The sequence below is a fragment of the Orycteropus afer genome, unplaced genomic scaffold, assembly GCF_000298275.1.
Source record: "Orycteropus afer afer isolate SDZICR_OR568_19922 unplaced genomic scaffold, OryAfe1.0 scaffold00040, whole genome shotgun sequence".
In the NCBI taxonomy this organism is placed as follows: Eukaryota; Metazoa; Chordata; class Mammalia; order Tubulidentata; family Orycteropodidae; genus Orycteropus; species Orycteropus afer.
In genome coordinates, this window is record NW_006921627.1 from 7,237,262 (window position 1) to 7,257,571 (window position 20,310).

The window sequence follows — 20,310 nt, forward strand, 5'->3', positions numbered from 1 at the left end:
CTTGCTTGGAAGGTGAGAATTCTACCACTGATCTAGCAATGCTTCATTCCTGCAACTTTACCAAGGTTCTGTTTCTTTCCTTTGGGGCATACAGAGTGAGAAGACTCCTTCTTCATGTGATAACCCTTTGCCAGATCTCCATACTACACATCTCCAGGTCCTTCATCCCTTGCTCAGAGGGTTTTGCTATGAACCACTGTCTCCTCTGACCATGCTTCAGCATCTCTCCTACTCTCAGAGTCATGCTAAGAAACAAATATAGCTGGTTGACTGGAGGAATTGGATGCTGTAGTTCTAACAATGCAACTCCAGCTTCTATGAACATTTGTGGGAGAAGCCATATCACACTGTTACCAAGCTAGCAGTCAGCCACAGTCTTCTGCCCATCCACACGTTACTGTCAGTCTGTGTCTCTTAACCTACATCGGGTCAATGGACATTTCCAATCTAAATGGAAAGTCATACTTTCTATTTATCATAAATTTTATGTTGTTAGATTCGATTCGTTATTACAAAAGACTAAGGCTCCTTAGAACATAACTCTATTGAGGTTTTTGCTCTGCTTTATGCTGTCTACACACGTTTGGAGGTGCTCTGTAGCAAGGTGGTACAAGCGGTTTGCAATCGGCTACTAACATAAAGATTGGCAGTTTGAACTCACTCAGTGGCTCTGTGGAAGAAAGGACTGGCAAACTGCTTCTATAAAAATTACAGCCAAGAAAACTCTATGGGTCTCTATGAGTCGGAATCAACTCAAGAGCAACAGGATTTTTTTTCCTTTCTTTTTCCTGTACTCAGTGTGAGAGCTGCTGTAGGCTGGCATACATTCAGCTCATTAGTCGGTTCTTTCGAGTAGTCATGTAGTCAGTTATAAATCCATACAGTAATTCATCTTTTTCATTACTGTGTCATGGAGGGAGGGCCTTCGTCAAATTCCTTGTCAAAATTCTCACAGGATAAATTGCAGCCATGGTGATTGAGATTCTGGGCTTTGGAGCCAGACTCCTGTATCCCACCCAGCTCTTCTAGATTTAGGTTGTGATCCTGGATAACTTATATTTGTGTTCCTCAGATTTCTCACCTTTGAAATGGGAAGAAGAGTGGTACATATCACATAGGGTTATTGTGAGGATTAAATAGTAACTGTGCAAAACCTTAGCGTGCTCCAAGCAGGCTCCTACTGGCTCCTGAGAGCCAGTTGTTAAATCTTCAGCAAATTTCTGGAATGGTTGCAGTCACGTTGATAGCTTGAAATTGACCATGATGAAGGTATTTATACCACTGAAATCAGTAAATGTTACAAGTCAGGGTTTTTCTTTCCCCCTGGAGAGCCACTTGTTAAGTATCTATCAACACACCGCTGTGTAAGACACAACGGTACCTGGTGGGCAGTAAGCATTCAATAAATGTTAGCTATTGTCATTATTATTTCATTTATTAACTTGATTAATAACCTTGTTGAAAGAAGAAAGGAGATTAATTAGATATAATTATTTTTAATGAACCTGTACTAGTGGCTCTGTCAACTACAACTTCTTTATCTAACTGCTCATGAAGCAATTCATTAATAATCTTAGAAATGAGTTTCATGTATTCATTCCTTCAGGCTTTATTGTACCATATACCAGACCTGGGCCAGGTGCTGTGGAGTCAGTGGTGAATAGGACTGACAACATTGTTCCTCTCATTTAGCTTACGGTCTCCAGCAGAAAACAAACAAAAAAGCAAGTGAACAAACAAAATCCTAATATAAATATAAATTACAAAAGTGCTTAATAAGAATCATGGAATAACTGAGACAACTGGAGGATCTGCTTTAATAGAAGGCTCCTTGGTGGCACAACAGTTAAGCACTTTTCTGTTCCCTGAAATGTTTGTGGTTTGAACCCACCCCCTCACCCCCAGCTCTATGGGAGAAAGACCTGGAAATTTGATTCCCTAAAGATTAAAGCCAAGAAAACCCTCTGTAGCAGATCTATTCTGTCACATGGTGATGCTAAGAGTCTGAATTGACTTGAGGGCACCACCACCACCAAAGAACAGCTGTTCAATAGGCTGCTTGCAGGGATGCCCTGGGGCAGGCCTGACCAATTCTGCACTTATCTTCCCAGATTACAATTACCACTGGCAGTTGTGGAAGTATTTACACCACAAACATCAGCAAATGCTACAACTCAGAGCCTCCTTTCTCTTCCTGAAGAGCCAATTGTTAAACATTTGATAGCACTGCACTGTAGTCAGAAAATGCTTTTCTTAGGAGAGGACATTAAAGCAGAGACCTGAAAGATGAAAAGATGTTGGTCATGTAAGAGCAGAATCCCTGGTGGTGCAAATGGTTAAGTGCTTGGCTGTTAACTCAAAGGTTAGAGGTTTGAGTCCACCCAGAGGCACTATGGAAGAAAGGCTTGGTGTTCTACTTCTGAAAAATTAGCCATTGAAGACTCTATGGGGCACAGTTCTATCTCATGCATGTTGGGTTGCATTGAGCTAGAATTGACTCAGTGGCAATTGTTTTATGACAAGAGCAAGGGAAGAATGTTGCCACAGAAGGAACTGCCTGTGCAAATTCCCTGAGGTGGGAGAGACTTCAGTCAGTCTTTCTGTAAACTGGTATAGTTCATGAGTGAAAGTGCAACCTGGGTTGATTTTCTGAATACTTGGGCTTAGCAAAAACTTTGCCACCTTCCATATTCTCTCTGCTTTCAACCACTCTACTTGGTACAAAAAAAACACCTCACTTCCATCTAGTCTATTCTGACTCCCTTCTTAATAATGCTTAGTTCCCTTGGCAAAAATCCCACAAGCATCTGCTGTGGCCACTATGTTGGTGTTTGCCCAGGCTGGGCCATGCAGGGGTTTCTAAGTGGTGGGTGATAACCTGGGGTTGGGAACAGTCCTGGTATGTTTTTGATTAACTGGGTGTTATTCTAGCCAGTGTCTAGAGAAAGAAAGATGCAAAGCAGAGTTTCTGGCCAGGGAAGGACCCTGACTAGATTTAGGCAGGACTTCAGAGCTCCAGCTAAGCAAACAGGGCCCTCAGCTCTGAAAGAACCCAGAGGAGACTAGCACATGAACTCAGGAAGGTTATGCACTGGGGACTAGCCAGAAGCTCAAGTCAGGTGTTCTTGGGTCAATAAGGAATTTGGGAAAGGAAGAGGTACCTTATTGAGGTATCTACCATCTTAAGGCCACATAACACTCATGGCTCATTTATGCTACTCCAGTTAGAGTATTAATAAACAATACCGTTACTATCAAATGCAAGTAAAATTTTATCAAAGATAATTCAAAAAATAGTTGCAGCAGTACATTGATGGGGAACTGCCAGAAATTCAAGCCAGATTCAGAAGAGAGCCTGTAATATCATTGCCGATGTCAGATGGATATTGGCTGAAAGCAGAGAACATCAGAAGGATGCTTACCTGTGTTTTTCTGATTATGCAAAGGCATTCAATTGTGAGGACCATAACAAAAATTATGGATAACATTTTGAAGAATGAGAATTCCAGAACACTTAATTGTGCTCACAAGGAACCTGTACATAGACCAAGGGACAGCCATTTGAATAGAACAAGGGGATATCGTGTAGTTTAAAATCAGGAAGGGTGTGCATCAAGGTTGTATTCTTTTACCACATTTATTTAATCTGTATGCTGAGCAAATAATCTGAAAACTGGAGTATACAAAGAAGAATGCAACAATAGGACTCATTAACAACTTGTGATATGCAGATGACAACCTTGCTTGCTGAAAGTGAAAAAGACTTGAAGCCCTTATTGATGAAGATCGAAGACTATAACCTTCAGTATAGATTACTCCTCAATATAAAGAAAACAAATATCCTCACAACTGGACCAATAAAAGGTATCATGATAAATGGAGAAAAGATTGAAGTTGTGGAGGATTCATTTTACTTGGATCCACAATCAACATCCATGGAAGCAGCAGTCAAGAAATCAAAAGATGTATTGCATTGGGCAAATCTGCTGCAAAAGACCTCTTTAAAGTGTTTAAGAGCAAAAATGTCACTTTGAAGGCTAAGGTGCACCTGACGCAAGCCATGGTAAGTTCAATAGCCTCATATGTATGTGAATGCTGGACAATGAATAAGGAAGACTTCAGTAGAATTGGTGCATTTGAACGGTAGTGTTAATGAAGAATGTCAAATGTACCATGACTACTAAAAGAATGAAAAATCTCTCTTTGCTACTGTAAAGGAATCCAATCAACTTTTGTGTGTTGATCTTGTATCCTGCTACTATGCTAAGTCTCTTGGGTTTTCTATATGAAAAATCGATCTTGAAGGAAGTGCAGCCAGAATACTCCTTAGAAGCAAGAATGGCCAGACTTCATCTTTCATACTTTGGCCATTTTGTCAGAAGGAACCAGTCTCTGAAGAAAGGTATCATGCTTGGTAAAGTAGAGGGTCAACAAAAAAGGGGAAGACCCTCAAGTAGGTGGATTGACACAGTGGCTGATATGATGGGTGCAAGCATGGCAACACTTGTGAGGATGATGCAAGACCAGGCAGTGTTTTGTTCTATTGTACATACATTGTGAGTTGGAACTGACTTGCTGACCCCTAACAACAACCACAACAGTTAGGGTCTGTTTGCTGCAGGATGGATTCCAAGTCCCACAAGATGTTAAGGATTAAGATGCTGATGCTCTTTCTCCCATTACCTGGCTCAAGAATGGGTCTGAGTCTGACCTTTTAGGAGAGTTTTATCCATGCGTCTGGGTCCTGGAGAATACAAGGGCAGGAAGCTAAGGAAGGTCAAAGAGTTCTGGCCCCCACCCTGGCTCTCATGCTGAGTCTACCTCTCTCCATCCTACCAACCAACCCAATATGCTTTTAGGACAAGGATGAGTTAGTCCTTTGCTCCCTCTGATTTTTTTCTCCCATTGTCCCAACTAGTTGCTACTTCCTAAAATGAATTTTCAGAAATGTAGAAATGAACTTTTCTACATTCATTACTTTGCTTGGAGTCCACAATAATCCCAGGCACAAGGAAAGTCAGACATTGTTCTATCCATTTTCCAGATGAAGGAAAGAAATCTTGGGGAGGTCGAGTGACTTGCACAAAGTTACACAACAAGGCCTGCATTTTGGCTTCACCATTTGACTTCTAGGGAGCTCTGGTGGCATAGTGCCTAAGGCATTTGATTGCTAACCAGAAGGCTGGCGGTTCAAACCCATCAGCAGCTACTCCTCAGAAGGAAGGTTGGGAACCTACCTCCGTAGTGATACTGCTTCAGAAACCCAAGGAGGGGTTGCTATGAGTCAGATCTGGCTCGATGGCAGTGAGTTTGGTTTTTTTTTTTTTTTTTTTTTGGTTTATTTGCTTCTCTAAACCTTAGTTCCTTCATCGGGCAAACGGAATAATAATATCAACTGTATAAGTTGCCATTGTGTAAACTAGCTTTGCAAACTGTGATTCAAGTGCCACCAGTTTTTATTATCATTATTAGGATTAGCCTGAATATCTTTTGTCTCTTAACCCAAAACCCTTTTTTTATACAATTGTTTATTCATTCACCCATACATTCAGTAAAAAAATTTTGAATGTTTGTGAGGAGCCAAGTGCTCTCATAGATACCAGGAACGTTGTTTTTGTTGTTGGGTGCCTTTGAGTCAGCTCTGACTCATAGAGACCCTATGTACAATAGATGAAACACTGCCCAGTCCTCTGCCTTCCTCACAATCCTTGCTATACCTGAATTCATCATTACAGCCACAGTGTCAATCCACCTAATTGAAGTCTTTGCCCCTTTTGCTGACCCTCCATTTTGTTGTTATTGGTATTATAATGTGCCGTCTAGTTGGACCCGACTCATAGTGAGCCCTCCTTGGGTTTATGAGGCAGTATCACTGCAGAAGTAGATTGCCCCATCTTCCTTCCGAGGAGTGGCTGGTGGGTTTGAACTGCCAGCTTTCTGGTTAGCAGTCAAGTGCCTTAGGCACTATGCTACCAGAGCAAACATGATATCCTTCTCCAGAGAATGGTCCCTTCTGACGATGACCAAAGTAGGTGAGACGAAGTCTGGCAATTCTCGTTTCCCAGCATGTTGGCTGCACTTCTTTCACGAAAGATTTATTCATTCTTCTGGCATCATGGTACTTTCAGTATTCTTTACCAACACCACAACTCCAAAGCATCAGTTGTTCCTAGAAATACTCACTGCCATTGAGTTGTTTCCAACTCACAGTGACCCCTCCTTGGGTTTCTGAGGTGGTATCTCTACAGAAGTAGATTGCCAATCTTCCTTCTAAGGAGTGGCTGGTAGGTTTGAACTGCCAGCCTTCTGGTTAGCAATCAAATGCCTTAGGCACTATACCACCAGAGCTCTCATTCCTAGGAATAGGAAATTAAAATAGACAATGAAGAGAACGAGTGCATAAGCTGGAGGTGAGAGAGGGCTTCAGTGGGGCAGCTGGGGTGGGAGTCCCTCAAAAAGGTGTATAAGTGAAGTGCTAAGGAGGTAGAGGGAAGGAACAAGTTGCTTTGCTGTGCAGAGGTGGCACTGGGGCAGTCTCCACTGGCTCATCATGTGCTCCCTGTCCCCACCCACATTTCTGTGGGAAAGGAACTGTTCTCAGAAATAAAGGGAGTCAAAAAAGAGGTGCTCACCAACTCTAGACCCTCTGCAGTCAGTTGACACTGATGAAAGCATTGGAGACCCAAATGAGCTCAAGTTAGTCTGATTTGTTAAAAAAAAAAAAAAAAAAAATCAAACAAATGACCCCTAATCAAAATGACTAGATTTGTGGTCATAACCACCCAAGGCAACATAAATGAATAAATAAATCCAAAAGCATTAAAATAATCCTAGAGAAAAACAATCCCTCTGCAAAAGAAAGAAAGAAAAAAGAAACAACAACTAGATGTCTGATTTGCAACCTTGAAGCCACAGGGGGAAATCTCCCAATTTAGAGTACATTGCTCCCTGTTGTGCATTTAGTTGTGATTAATCATTCTAAAATTTATGAGCCAGGGTCCTGTCACAGCAAGGTGAACAAACTTTCCATCATCCTTATGGAATAAAAACACAACTCCAGCAGTGACCTCAATGCAACCTTGGATTGATGCTATTTTAGTGATGTGGGGTCCAGCTTGATGATGGGGCTCTGTAGCCTGTAAGTGCTCCAGAGGGGTTGGGTTACCACATAAACAAGATAAACATGGGCTTGCTATTGCTTTTAGGTGCTGTCGAGTTGGCTCCAACTCATAGGGACCCTATGTACAACAGAACTAAATACTGCCTGGTCGTGGGCCAGCTTCACAATCCTTGCGCTACTTGAGCCCATCGTTGGAGCCACTGTGTCAATTCATCTTGTTGAGGGTCTCCCCCTTTTTTGCTGATCCTCCACTTTACCAAGCATGATATCCTTCTCCAGGGAATGGTCCCTTCTGACAACATGATCAAAGTAGGCTTTGATTCAAAAAAGACTTTGATTCTGTAAGATAACTACAGATTAGTGAGAAAGCACAATTATACCCATGCTTACCTTGCTTAGGAGCTCTAGTGACATAGTGCCTAAGGGATTTGACTGCTAACCAGAAGGCTGGAGGTTCAAACCCACCAGCCACTCCTCGGAAGGAAGACTGGGCAATCTACTTCTGTATAGATATCGCCTTGGAAAACCAAGGAGGGTATGAGTCAGAACCAACTCTATGGCAGTGAGTTTGGTTTTTGGGTTTATGTTACTTACTGGGTACCCCATTCCTGTCAGGGATTGTAAATTTGAAAAGAGACTTTGATTCTGAAGGAAGGGTGCTGTGGGGTTGGGAGGCAGACAGATGTCAGCCATACCTGGGAACAGCATCTTTTGTGTGGTGAAAAATGTGAAATTGTTCAACACAAATTAGTAAGTAAGCACAAGGAGGCCTATGTGTACTTTGTTTATTGTGTAATCTGCTCCTGGCTCTGGACCTTGAGATCAGTGACTAAGATGCCCTTGAAAAGCCTCAACATGGAGGAGAAGGGAAGATTGCATCTGTATGTGCTCACACAGGCCCCTGAGCCAATCCAATGCCACACACTCACCAATAGCCCCTAATGAACTGGCATAAACCCCACCAAGAGAGAAAGTATTTTGAAGATGGGGAAATTGAATCTGGAAGTTTAATTGGTTGCTGGTGGTGACTGTAGACAACAGAAGAATGTCCCTGATGATAGAGCTGGATGATTATATTTGGGTCTGTAGAAATAAGGTGAGCTCTTAAAAACAAAGACAAAAACAGGTTCCAGGAATTGGTGCAAATTAGACACACACCTGGACATCAAAGCATATATATTTTTTTTTATTATTGATGTCAGCTGTCCCCACCAGTAAACCTTGCCTTATGTGTAGTGATTACTCCATATATATTTGAAGAATCAAAGCATTTTGGTACTGCAAAGTGTCTTAAGGATTTTCAGATCCAATCCCCAAAGAAGAGAAGCTGCTTGATCAAGGTTAGTTATCAGCCAGAACGAGAACATAGCTTGTCTGACTCCAGGATCCCAGTGTAAGGTTGTGTAGATTGGGCACTGCAAAAAGGCACTGTACAGTGGGTTGTTGTTGTTGTTATATGCCGTCGAGTCGGCCCCCCCGGTAAACAGGGTCAAAAATCCAGTCCGCAACTGGACTGAAGGGAGATGGGTCTTTTTCCTTTCACAAAGGGACCATTTACTTATCGAGCCAGGTCTGCTTCTGAGAAATGTTTGCACTTGAATAGATGCAGAAGGGCAGTGTTAAGACAACATACGTCCAGACTGCTGAACATGCCATAAGGTTAATTGATTCCTTCTGTCTTTTTTGCAAGGAGAAATTGTAATTATTGATGTTCTGTGACCCATTGAATGTTGTATTTATATTGATCAGGAGATAGCAGCTAATAGAAAAAAGGACTCACATAGAGAACAGGGGCAACATCGCAACATACACTCACCCTGGGTGGCACCCAAGGAATATTTCACACATGCCTGTCAGACCAGACTGTAAATTCTTGTCCATTTCTGTTTTCTCCAGCTCCTAATAGAGTCCTGTTCATTGAATCACTTCAGGTGGAACCTTGTTCTAGGCACACAGGCTAGAGGCAGGAAGACTCTTCCTGGGCAGCATGGAGGGCATGTTCTAATCCAGGAGGAAGAACCAACCTGTAGCTCCACAGACACAGGCAGAACTTAGGGAATGTACAAAGAGAAAAGAAAAAGGAAAAGCTATTAAAACACATTTTTTTAAAAAATTATGATTTGGTTGAAAATTTACAGAGCAAATTCATTTTCCATACAGCAGTTCATACACATTTTGTTTCATGATATTGACTGCAATCCCATAATGTAACAGCTCTCTTCCCACTTCCTCTCTGTGGTTACTTTTTCCTGTGTTCTTCTTTCCTATGCTTTCCTGCCCTCTGAACTATCTCCCTGTGCAAATACTGCTCTTCTGATCTCCCATAATTGGTTGTTCTAAGGAGTGTGCCTACCTGGTGTAAATAAATGTTCACCTTATATGGCTTTATATTGTTTGGCTGGGAGCCATGGGAGTGAGTTCAATTCCAGGCCTGAAAGGCCACAGTCTCCAGGCGCTCACCAGTGCCTATCATACCAGTAAGCCTGGTCTTCTTTTTTCTTTATGATTTTGGATTTTGTTTCACATTTTTCTCCCATTCTATCCAGGACCTCCTGCACTGATCCCTTTCTGAGTGGTTGACAGTGATAGCCAGGCACCATCTAGTTCTTCTGGTCTCATGGTCTTGTAGGCTGAGGTTTGCATGGTTCACTACAGCCATTAAAACACTTTAAAAATGATCATGCATTCATCAGTTCTCAGAACAAGAAATGCATTGAGCACTATATATGCATTTTCAGCCATCCTTTACTTTGTTCCTTCGTGAATTCTCTTGGTGTACCCTGGATTCTGCTCTTGGTTGAGCTCCTGCCCTTGTGTCTCAGAGTCTCAGAGAACAACCAGAGCTTCAATATTCACATATAGATATACACCCACATACACCAAACCTTTTGGAGAAAATCAACCCTTCCTGCTCTTACTTTTTAGAAATAGGGGCTCATATGCAGTAACCAGGAGAGCCACCCAAACATGAGTCTCTTTCTGGACTGGTCAAGGGCAATGCATGTGTACATAGTGTCTGACTTCTTATAGGGAAGCTGTACCTGATTAAGCCTTGATTAAATTCCAGATATTGGAGAGCAAATCATCATTAGAGGCAGCTAATGGACAATCCATCACCTGCATTATCCATTGTGAAAGCACTAAATAAAGCCAGTGAACTATGTGCCCTTTCCCATAGAGGAGCCTCCAGTCCAAATTAATTTTCATGAAACTTAGATTTAGGGCAGATACAGCTGTTTTGCTTTTTACTCCTGGAGACAGCTTTTTATTTGGTTTTTCCCGTAAAGATCAGACATTGTGTGATTTTTCAGAGGATGCTGCAGAATGAGAGTGTCAGAGCTTGAATATGTGTAACCTTTCAGAGGAAATGTTCAGAAAGAACCAGCCTAACCTTGTCAATTTATCGGTGGTATCTAAGTTAGTTACGCTGTATTGTTACAGCAACAAATGCAAATCAAGAGACTCCAAAATTATGTGTATGTCAATGACAAATGATCAAAAACACCACTAAAATGTTTCTCCTGCCACAGTGAGACTTGAAGTTCATGGTAATGACTCAAGAGCCGAGATCACATAGCATAGGGTTATATCCTTGGTCCTATCCCTCTGCCTCTCCATCAGCTGGTCCACAAGGAGAAACATGTTAGCTGATGTCTACCTTCTGCCCTGTCCCAATTTCACATGGCATTTCACATGTATTATTTTATTTAGCAATACAATCACCCTATAAGGAGATATTATTTCCTCTGATTGTTATCTGGGCAAGTGAAGTTAAGTTGGGTCAAGTAACCAGTGTATGTAAAGTCATACAGCAAACACTTAGAAGATCTAGCACTCAAGCCTAGTTTCTCTGACTGTAGAGTCCATGCTCTTGTCACAACACCAAGTTACTTCCCTCAGAAAAATTAGTTGAGCACCCACTGGGTGATGATCCCTCTCTGTGAATAAATGCAAGAGCAATTGGGAAGGAATCCCTGCCTTCCTTGGGTTTGTATCGTTAAGGCCACCTAACATAGGATGGGGTCATGAGAAGAGTGTTGGGGTCATCTCAGACCTGTACTCTATTTCCACCACCACTGCTTAACCTCACTAGGCCTCATTTTCCTTAATTGTAAATGAGAATAATAATAATAAAAGTGCTTACTTCTAGAATTGTGAAGAGAATTCCACAATATGGTGCATGTAGCATGCTCAGCACAGTGCCAGGCACGTGGTAATGGCTCAATACTTTTTAGGACAAAAACATGGAAGTAGTTTTCAATTCTTTTAGCATAAACTAGTTTGGTGAATGGTGAGGTATGTCACAACTCTGTAAGTAGACTCAGAGCAAGGCTAAACCCTGACATGGGGTGCTCATGGTTCCTGGCTGGGGTCCCTGCAAAGTGTGGCTTGGGGTTCTTATTTTCCAGTCATCACCATATTTAAGGGTAAAGTGGAGGAGGTGGAGCTGCCTGTGGAGAAAGTGGACATCATCATCAGTGAGTGGATGGGCTACTGTCTATTCTATGAGTCAATGCTCAACACAGTGATCTTCGCCAGAGACAAGTGGCTGGTAAGTGTCCTGCATGCTGCCCTTGTTGGTCTGCTGGCTATCTTGCTGCTTGACCCATAGCCTATAACCTAGGAAGAATATTGTTGTTGTTGTTATGTGCCTTTGAGTCGGACCCAACTCATAGTGACCGCTCCTTGGGTTCCTGAGGCAGTATCACTACGGAAGTAGATTGCCCCATCTTCCTTCCGAGGAGTGGCTGGTGGTTTGAACTGCCAGCCTCTGGTTAGCAGTCAAGTGCCTTAGCCACTACGCTACCAGAACTCCAGGAAGAATATTAGTACTTCAGAAAAGCTTGGGTTAGAAAGTCACCTCTTCCAACACTCCACCTTTTTAAAGGAGATCTGTTCTAGAGCATAGAATGTCTAACATTTTTAACCTTCAGAATGTTTTTCTATAGGTCTAACCTTGACTTTTTTTTTTTTTTTTTTTTTTTTTCTGTCTTTGACGCCCATTCTCTCTTGTCAAGACAAAAGTCTATTTTGGTCAACAAGTGCTTAGGACTTACATGGCTTCCAGGAAGCTGAGTGTATTTTTGACCTTGGCTTCTCCAGATGAAAAGATCCATATCATAGAACCATATTATTGGTTCTATTAAGTCCACCTAGGTAGGTCCCTCAAATTCTCCTTGCTCCAAAATAGAAATTGAGTGTTGCCATGCTAACCCTGGCCAAGGTGACAAGTCTGCTGAATGAGAAATGCTGTCAAGGGGGTGCTCGTCTGGTGACTCTATGTGCAGTTCAAAATGTGATGTCTTTGTCAGGTGAATAGATTACGAGACCCATTTCCCCACAATTCATCAACAGAAACCTGGAGGGCTTATGTTTCCAGACCGGGCAGCTTTGTACGTGGTAGCAATTGAAGACAGACAGTACAAGGACTTCAAAATCCACTGTAAGTCACCTTTTGATCCTCTGTTGGATTTTATTGCACATTAGATGTGGGGGACACTTCTGTGGGCCTGGGGTGACCTGTCAGTGTCATGACATAGCTGCTACGCTCACAGAGGAGTTCATCTGTGACCCTTTCCTGTTTCTTCTCTCTAAATGTTTCCCTTCAGTCTCAAGGATGGAAGGTCCACAGAGAGAAAATAAACAATATGGCTGGTATAAGATCAGTGTCATTGGCTGAGAGAATGAATGCAATAGGAGTGAAAGATGAATCGAAACAGCAGAAGCTGGGTTTTTGCAGAAAACAGCAAGCCAGGATGGCTGATGCTTGACCAACTATCCCATAAGTCCACCACAGGAGATAGAAATGGCAAGTCTCTAGACAAGCTAACCATTCTGAGCCCTGCTTTCACACCATTCAAACTTATCTAATATTGATTCTCTTTCACATTAGTTAAAATATGTAATCTTCCCTGATGTTCTTTTGGGGAATGTCAACGGTGGTGGGGACTTTGCTTTGGACAAACAAATGAGATGTGCGTATGTGGCAGGGGACTTACATCCAAATCTATATTCATGGTCTAGATTTAGGCCTTCTCAGCCTAAAATGTATGACTCTGTTAGGAAAAAAAAACAAAGCTGAAAAAAACTCCAATGCTTTATCTTGTCTGAGAATGGCTATTTGCTTTGATTTTATTTGAAGGGTAATATTTCTCAGTGCCACAAGCCTGGCCCTTGATGAGATTATATCAAATGCATGTTCATGGGGTTACACATGGTCATGTGTTCTCGACCACACCTAAACACAACAAAGAGGCAAAGAATTTCCTCAAACAAGCAAGCATGCAGACTATCAAAACAAAACATATGAGGTAGAAACTCCAAACAAAGAGTTTTCTGAGTCCCACCAAACTCAGCAAATCTTGTGGCCAAGCCTTACTTGACTAGATTGTTGTGGAGGGGCTTACAGATTGAGGAAAATAATAAATGTGTCCTGCCTCAAGAGTCTAAGACTCTATAGTCCAACAAATTGTTCAGTCGATTCAAACAATTTCCGTTTAATCATTGTTAGTACCACTGAGGATATCTCAACTGGACTGTGCTATGGAACATGTATATGTATGTGTGTGTTCACACCCTTCTGAAAATAGAAAATTAGAGCATGAAGCTCAGAGTTGGCTCCATGGGAAGACAGAAGTGGGACAGTTGTTTGCAATTCTCTGTCCTGGAAACCCTCTCTGGTCATTGTCTGTCTCCAGCCAATCTAATGTGATTTCTAACATTTGCCTTCTAGGGGGAAGGAGGCAAAACTTCAAATGAGAGCATTTAGAAGAAGTTTTGTCTAGATTAAATGATCTCGTGTTGAAGTCTGCCAGCCTGGGGTTCAAATCCTGGCTCTGCCATTTTTCAAATGAATAACCTCCAGCAAATTACTTAACATCTTTGAGCCTCAGTTAGAGATAATAGACCAATCTCATAGAGTTGTCCTGAGGATTGAATGAGATAGTGTAGATTAAAGGACATAACACAATTATTGGTGCTATGAGGGACCAGGTTGGATCTAATCTCTGAAAGTGTCACTAAACCCCTTTCTGCTCATGGCTCTGTCAAGTGAGTCTTACTGCCAAAATTGTTGGCTTCCAGCAGCTGAGAATCTAGGACAGATGTGCTCTCACTGAAGATTGTAGAAACTAACTGAGCAGTAAACATTGATCAAATGCATGTATAAATAGGACATACTCTGCCCTGGAACTGCATTATAATGCCACTTTTGGAGTTCTTGCCGGATGACGGTATTGAATAGTGTTTTGAGGAGAACTTTCAGGTACATTCTTCGTTCTCATATTCACTTAAATATTTATTGAGCTTTGACTCTGGGCACAGTTCTTTAAGAAGCTTCCACTAGGTTTCCAAAATGAGCAGATGTTAACCTTTCTACCTTCCACTGCATTGTTTCTGGGAGTATGGACATTGTAATAAAAGACTCCTGGTGGCACAGTGGCTAAGCGCTTGCCTGCTTGCCAAAAGATTGGGAGTTTGAAGCCACCCAGTGGCTCCACTGGAGAAAGACCTGGTGATCTGCTCCTGTAAAGATTACAGCCTAGGAAACGCTGTGGGCAGTTCTACTCTGTCACATGGGTTGCTATGAGTTGCAATCAACTTGATGGCACCCAACAACACTGTTCCACTGAGGAGGAATAGGGAGGGTCCTAAGAGGAGCTGAAGGGCCAGCTAGAATTGGAGAGCTTGTGATTTGTTCTCTTACTTCCAGCTGCTATTTTCATTGCTTCTGGAGAAGAAAAAAATATATAAAAGTCAGCCCCATTTTTTCCTTGTAGAGTACTTACTCTGGAGTCTGTCAAAAACAAAACAAAACAAAACAAAAATCACCATTTATTTGGAAGGCTGTTCTATTTAAATGCTTTTTGAGTGATTTGTTTTTGTTTTTAGTAAAAGATGCCAGCTCATGTAAAAACTGTTTCAAATAAATAGAAATTTTGGTTACTCTGAATTCAAAGTCAAAAGTAAAGTGTAAAGGTTGCTGGTTACTAAGAGAACAATTGTAAGCAAATTTCAGTGGGCTCAAGAGCTGGCTAAGAAGGAAAAACCATTAAGTAGGGCAGGAGAGTGAGAAAAGCTCAGCTCCCTTCAGAAAGTAAATGATGAGGTAGCCCTTTCCTTTCCTCCCCTCTCCTCCTGCCTTCCCCTCCCCTCTTTCCTTCCTCCCAGATGTGCAACACTGAGACCACAAGAATGAATAAAATATAGAAATTGTGCTCAATTTTCTCACCAACTAGGAAAGGGCACATAAAAATGGCAAGAAACTGCTGGCATATAACAAAAAAAACAAACTCACTGCCATGGAGTCAGATCCAACTCATAGCGACCCCTCCTTGGGGTTCCAAGGCAGTATCACTATGGAAGTAGATTGCCCAATCTTCCTTCCAAGGAGTGGCTGGTGGCTTTGAACCACCAGCCTTCTGGTTAGCAGTCAAATGATTTAGGCACTACACCATCAGAGCTCCCATGGCTGGCATATACAAGGCTCACAATACATATTTTGTTGAATGGATGAACAAATGATGGAAGAAATATAAGTAGACCCGTGGAGGAATGTGCATACTGTAGTGTTTCACCCTGAGAGAGTGGTGACCATTTACAAAAATTTCTACTATGGCGGAGATTCATAGAATCTCAAAATTGGAGGGAAACTTGGAAATTTCTTACCCAGTATGTGAATGGAACCCCCTCTTCACCATCCTGAGAGGCAGAAGGATGGGCTCCAGGCCTTCCTGGCTGACAAGGAGGCTGCAAACAAGCCTCATGAGCAGTCAGTGAGGCTCCCAGTTACACTCTGGAAGAGCTCATTGCTGCCCCTGTCTTTTCTCCATCTTCTCATCCAGGCTATCTGTGTGAGGTCTGAGTCCAGCTAGTCAACAGATCTGGCTTTTCTGCAGCTTTAGTTACATTCAGCACACCACAGTGCAGTCCTTCCCAGAGGGGTTGTTTTAAACCAAAGATTCATAGATCCCTCTATTGTTATTTTTTATATCCTCAGATAATTAAGGATACTATTTCCTGGTGGCTAATGGTTTCAACCATCTCTGCACCCTGAATTCACTCTATACATGATATAGAATTGTAACAAGAAGGTAGTGTGGTTGATTTGTATCCATCTCCATCCCTGCTCCATTTCTGCTAAAGGTGCTAGTGGGAAATGAAAGGTTAGCAGAAAAAAAAGGGAGAGGGAATCTAATGCTATAGATGATCTGTCCTCTGAATAACTAAATGAGGAGCAATCTAGCTGGAGAGCTGAGACATGGATTAACCCCTGAAAGGCAACTAATTACACCAGACATGGCAAAGTGGTGTGGGCAGTAAGTATTAGGAAAGAATTTCAATTACTGAGGGCCTGTGTCATGGCAGGTGCTGTGTTATATATAGGTGCTGAGGACACAGAAGGAGAGTGCCTATGGTCAGGGTGCTTGGAGGTTTCACTAAGGCTGTGAGACAAGTTCACCACTTGAAGCCTGGGAGGGACTGTATAGATTATCTAGCTCAAGAGCTCTCAAACTCTGGTTGGAATTGATTGGATAGTTTGTAAAAATCCAGTGTCCTGTGTCCCAAGTCTGGAGAATCTGATTAAATACATCTGGGTTGAGTCCAAGGATCTGTCTTTTTAAAAACATCCCAGGTGATTCTGAAACATAAATCCACTGAACCAAACTCCTCATTTTAAAGACAAGTACAAGAGTAGGGGATTCCCCTGAGCACAGCCACACAGTTTAGATGGTGGCAAAGCCACACCTTGAACCACATAATGGTAATGACTACTATGTATGGAGTCTCTGGGTGGTTCAAATGGTTAATGCACTCAGCTGCTAACTGACAGGTTGGAGGTTTGAGTCCATGTAGAGGTGCCTCAGAATCTACTTTCAAAAATGTCACCATTGACATTTCCTTAAACAATTGAAAATAGAAATACCATTTGATCAAGCATTCCATTACTAGGAATATATCCTAAAGAGATGAGATCCAGGACATGAATAGACATATGCACACCCATGTTCATTACAGCACAATCCATTACAGCAAAGAGATGGAAGCAACCTAAGCAACCATCAACAGATGAATACCAAAACAAAAACCAAACCCACTGACATGAAGTCAATTCCAACTCATAGAGACCCCCATTGGATTTCTGAGGTGGTAAATCTTTATGGAAGTAGATTGCCCAGTCTTGCTTCTGTGGAGTGGCTGGTGGGTTTGAACCACCAACCTTCTGGTTAGCAGTCAGATGCCTTAGGCACTATGCTATCAGAGCGCCTAACAGATGAATGGATAACCAAATTATGGTGCATTCACACAATGGAATACTATGCAACATTAAAGAATGAAGAAGAATCCATGAATTACCTCACAATGTGGATGAATTTGGAGGATATTATGCTGAGTGAAATAAGTCAATCATAGAAGGACAAATATTGTATGGGTCCATTATTGTAAAAAGTCAAGGAAAGGTTTACTCAGGGAAGGAAATTCACTTCATTGGGAGGGAAGGGTTGGGAAAATTTCTGACTAGTTGGGAGTCATATGTTGATTTGGGTGAGAGGGGGTACAGTATTGCAAGAGTGTGTGACCAGCACAATGACAGTGGGGAAAGGGATGACACACAAAAGTGCAGAAAATATAGACAACAGAGGCAAATACTATTGCATGCATAATACTACATTACCAGTGGCAGCAAACACTAGGCTATGGGTAATGCATAGACAGATGAGAAGATCAGGTAAGAAGGAGTAGGTGAACAGGAATATGCCCAAGACCAACAATAGATTTGGCTGCAGATAATCTTACATACGTACTTGTGCTACAAAATTATCCATATTCAATACAGAAGTAACAGAGGACAGGGTTGCACTAACTTCTCAGAGACAACCAAACACCTTGAGAGAGAGAATCACTGGCCTGTGGGCTTGGGACTATAGTCTTGGGGGACAAGTCTTGGGGGACATCATGCTCAATTGGCCCAACATAGTACATAAAAATCTTGTTCTACATGCTTCTTTGGTGAGTGGTGACTGGGGTCTTAAAATCTTTCAAACAGTCATTTAAGATGCAGCTATTGGTCTCATCTCATCTGAAGCAAACAAGGGTGAAGTAAATCAAAGTCATTTGGAAACAATTATTCCAAAGATATGATGAACCATGAAGACCTCAGCCTTCATGACCCTGAGACCAGAAGAACTAGATGGTGCCCAGCTACCTGTCCCAACCACTTGGAAAGGGATCAAAATTGGACGTCCTCAATAGAGTGGGAGGAAAAATGTGGAATAAATTAAAGAATGCAAAATTGACCAGGATTACTGGTCAGATAGAGACTGGTGGAACCCCTGAGACTATGGCCCTGGGTTATCCTTCAAGCCTGCAAATGCACTCACTTCCATGGATTAGTTCTCAGCCCAACAGTAGAAAGACTTACAAACAGAACACCTATCCCAGTGAGATGCACACACCTACCCTAGGGAGATGCACCCCTTAGATCAATCAGCCTTGAGAAATCAGAAGGGCAGCATTTACATAGAGGGAAAGCTGAACAGAGAGGAAACATAGATAAGAAGGGGTCAGGGAGGGGGTAGTCACAGGGAGGAGTGGGAAGGAGAGCTTTTTATGGATGGCGAGTATAATTGGAGCCATGAAACTGATTGTGCATGAACTGTTGAGGGTAAAACAAATCCGCTTTGTAAATTTGCACCCAAATCACAATAAAAAATTTTTAAAAAATAAAAAGTAAAGCATAACTTTTGGAGGAAAAAAAATCATAGCATGAATTTTAGTAAAAATAAGAAAAAAAATTACCATTGAAAACCTTATGGAACACAGTTCTATGCTGACACACATGAGGTCACCATGTGTTGGAATCAACTAGAAGGCAACTGGTTATGGAGTACTTTCTGTGAGCAAGGTGCTGTCTTATATACTTTATATACATATCACACTTAACCCTTGCAACATTCTGTGAAGTAGCCATCATTATCATTGTCTCCATTTCAAAGAAGAAACAGGCTTACAACCAAAACCAAACCAAGTCCAGTGCCATCTAGTTAATTCTGACTCTTACTGAGGCTTAGAGAGGTTAAATTCTTGCCCACGGTTGTATAGCAAATAAATGGCAAAATACAGATTTGAACTCCAAACCCTTAACAATTACACACATGGTTACTCAAGTATCTGCCCAGCTTATGAACTGAACCTTAACATAAGGCATCTTCAGGTCTCCTAAGAAAGGGCTTTGGCTAAAGACAACAGGGTTTTGTATATACATCAATTTTCATCATTTAGGAATTCTGTATTTGTAAATTCTCCTACTCATTAAAATTTATTTGTAATCCCCAAATCAATACGCAAGGTGCTTTCTTGTTTATTCACCCACTTGCACAGAGGAGGGAAAAATGTGAGTTGTCTCACAAGCATGCTTCCAGCTGAGGTCAAATAAGATGACACCCTCCCTTTTATTTTCAACTCTCAGACTGTCAATGCACATCCTTTTTGGAATCTAATTAGTGCCATACTTTTTGTATGTGTGTTTCTATAATGTATGCAATTTTGTGCATACATTAGATAAGCTTTATTCAGGCATAAGTTATAGTGCTATCGGTCATGAGTTCAATGTTAACAAAGCAACAATATCTATTAAATAAAGTGTCTCTAAATAGAAACACACATAAAAGAAGGTTTTGTATTAATCAGTTTACAAAAATGTTGTGACCAGAGGCTCACAGGAACCTAACCTTGAAATTTCTCTAGGAGCAATGATTTAGCATTTGCTAATTCAGTGTCCAGTGTGACATTATAGAACATAATAGGTGCAAATATTGGGAATAAAATGTGTGTTTTATCTAGGGAGAGAGTAGATGGCTATTTCCAGATTCTGTAAAGGGATTTTTTCTGGAACCAGTCATATTGTCAACTGAGCAGTTTCCTTCTTCAATGTAAGTTTTCTGTTGGGAGTTTGGCAACAGCTTTGGGATTATTTAATGGACTATGACTGTCATCTTACCCTTTAGCCAGAACTTCACAAATACTCCCCCTCTGGGAAGTGATTATTTATTTGCTTTCTTCTCCCTAAGGAGGTCTTTGTGAGTCTTGGAAATGAATCTGAGTTAAAGGAGCAAAGCTTTTCACTGACCATCCACCCTCTCTCCTTACACACCTTCTCTCTGAGCACATTTGTTGTTGTTGTTATGTGC

At 41.6% G+C, this 20,310-nt stretch overlaps 1 protein-coding gene across 1 annotated transcript in view; it reads left to right on the plus strand.

The window, feature by feature from the left end:
* The window catches only part of PRMT8 (protein arginine methyltransferase 8), a 194,194-nt gene that overhangs the window by 138,895 nt on the left and 34,989 nt on the right, over nucleotides 1-20,310 (plus strand). The window contains exons 5-6 of the mRNA XM_007937071.2: nucleotides 11,530-11,672; nucleotides 12,476-12,563. Of these exons, the coding sequence (XP_007935262.1) occupies nucleotides 11,530-11,672; nucleotides 12,476-12,563 (231 nt within the window). The remainder of the gene's footprint in view (nucleotides 1-11,529; nucleotides 11,673-12,475; nucleotides 12,564-20,310) is intronic.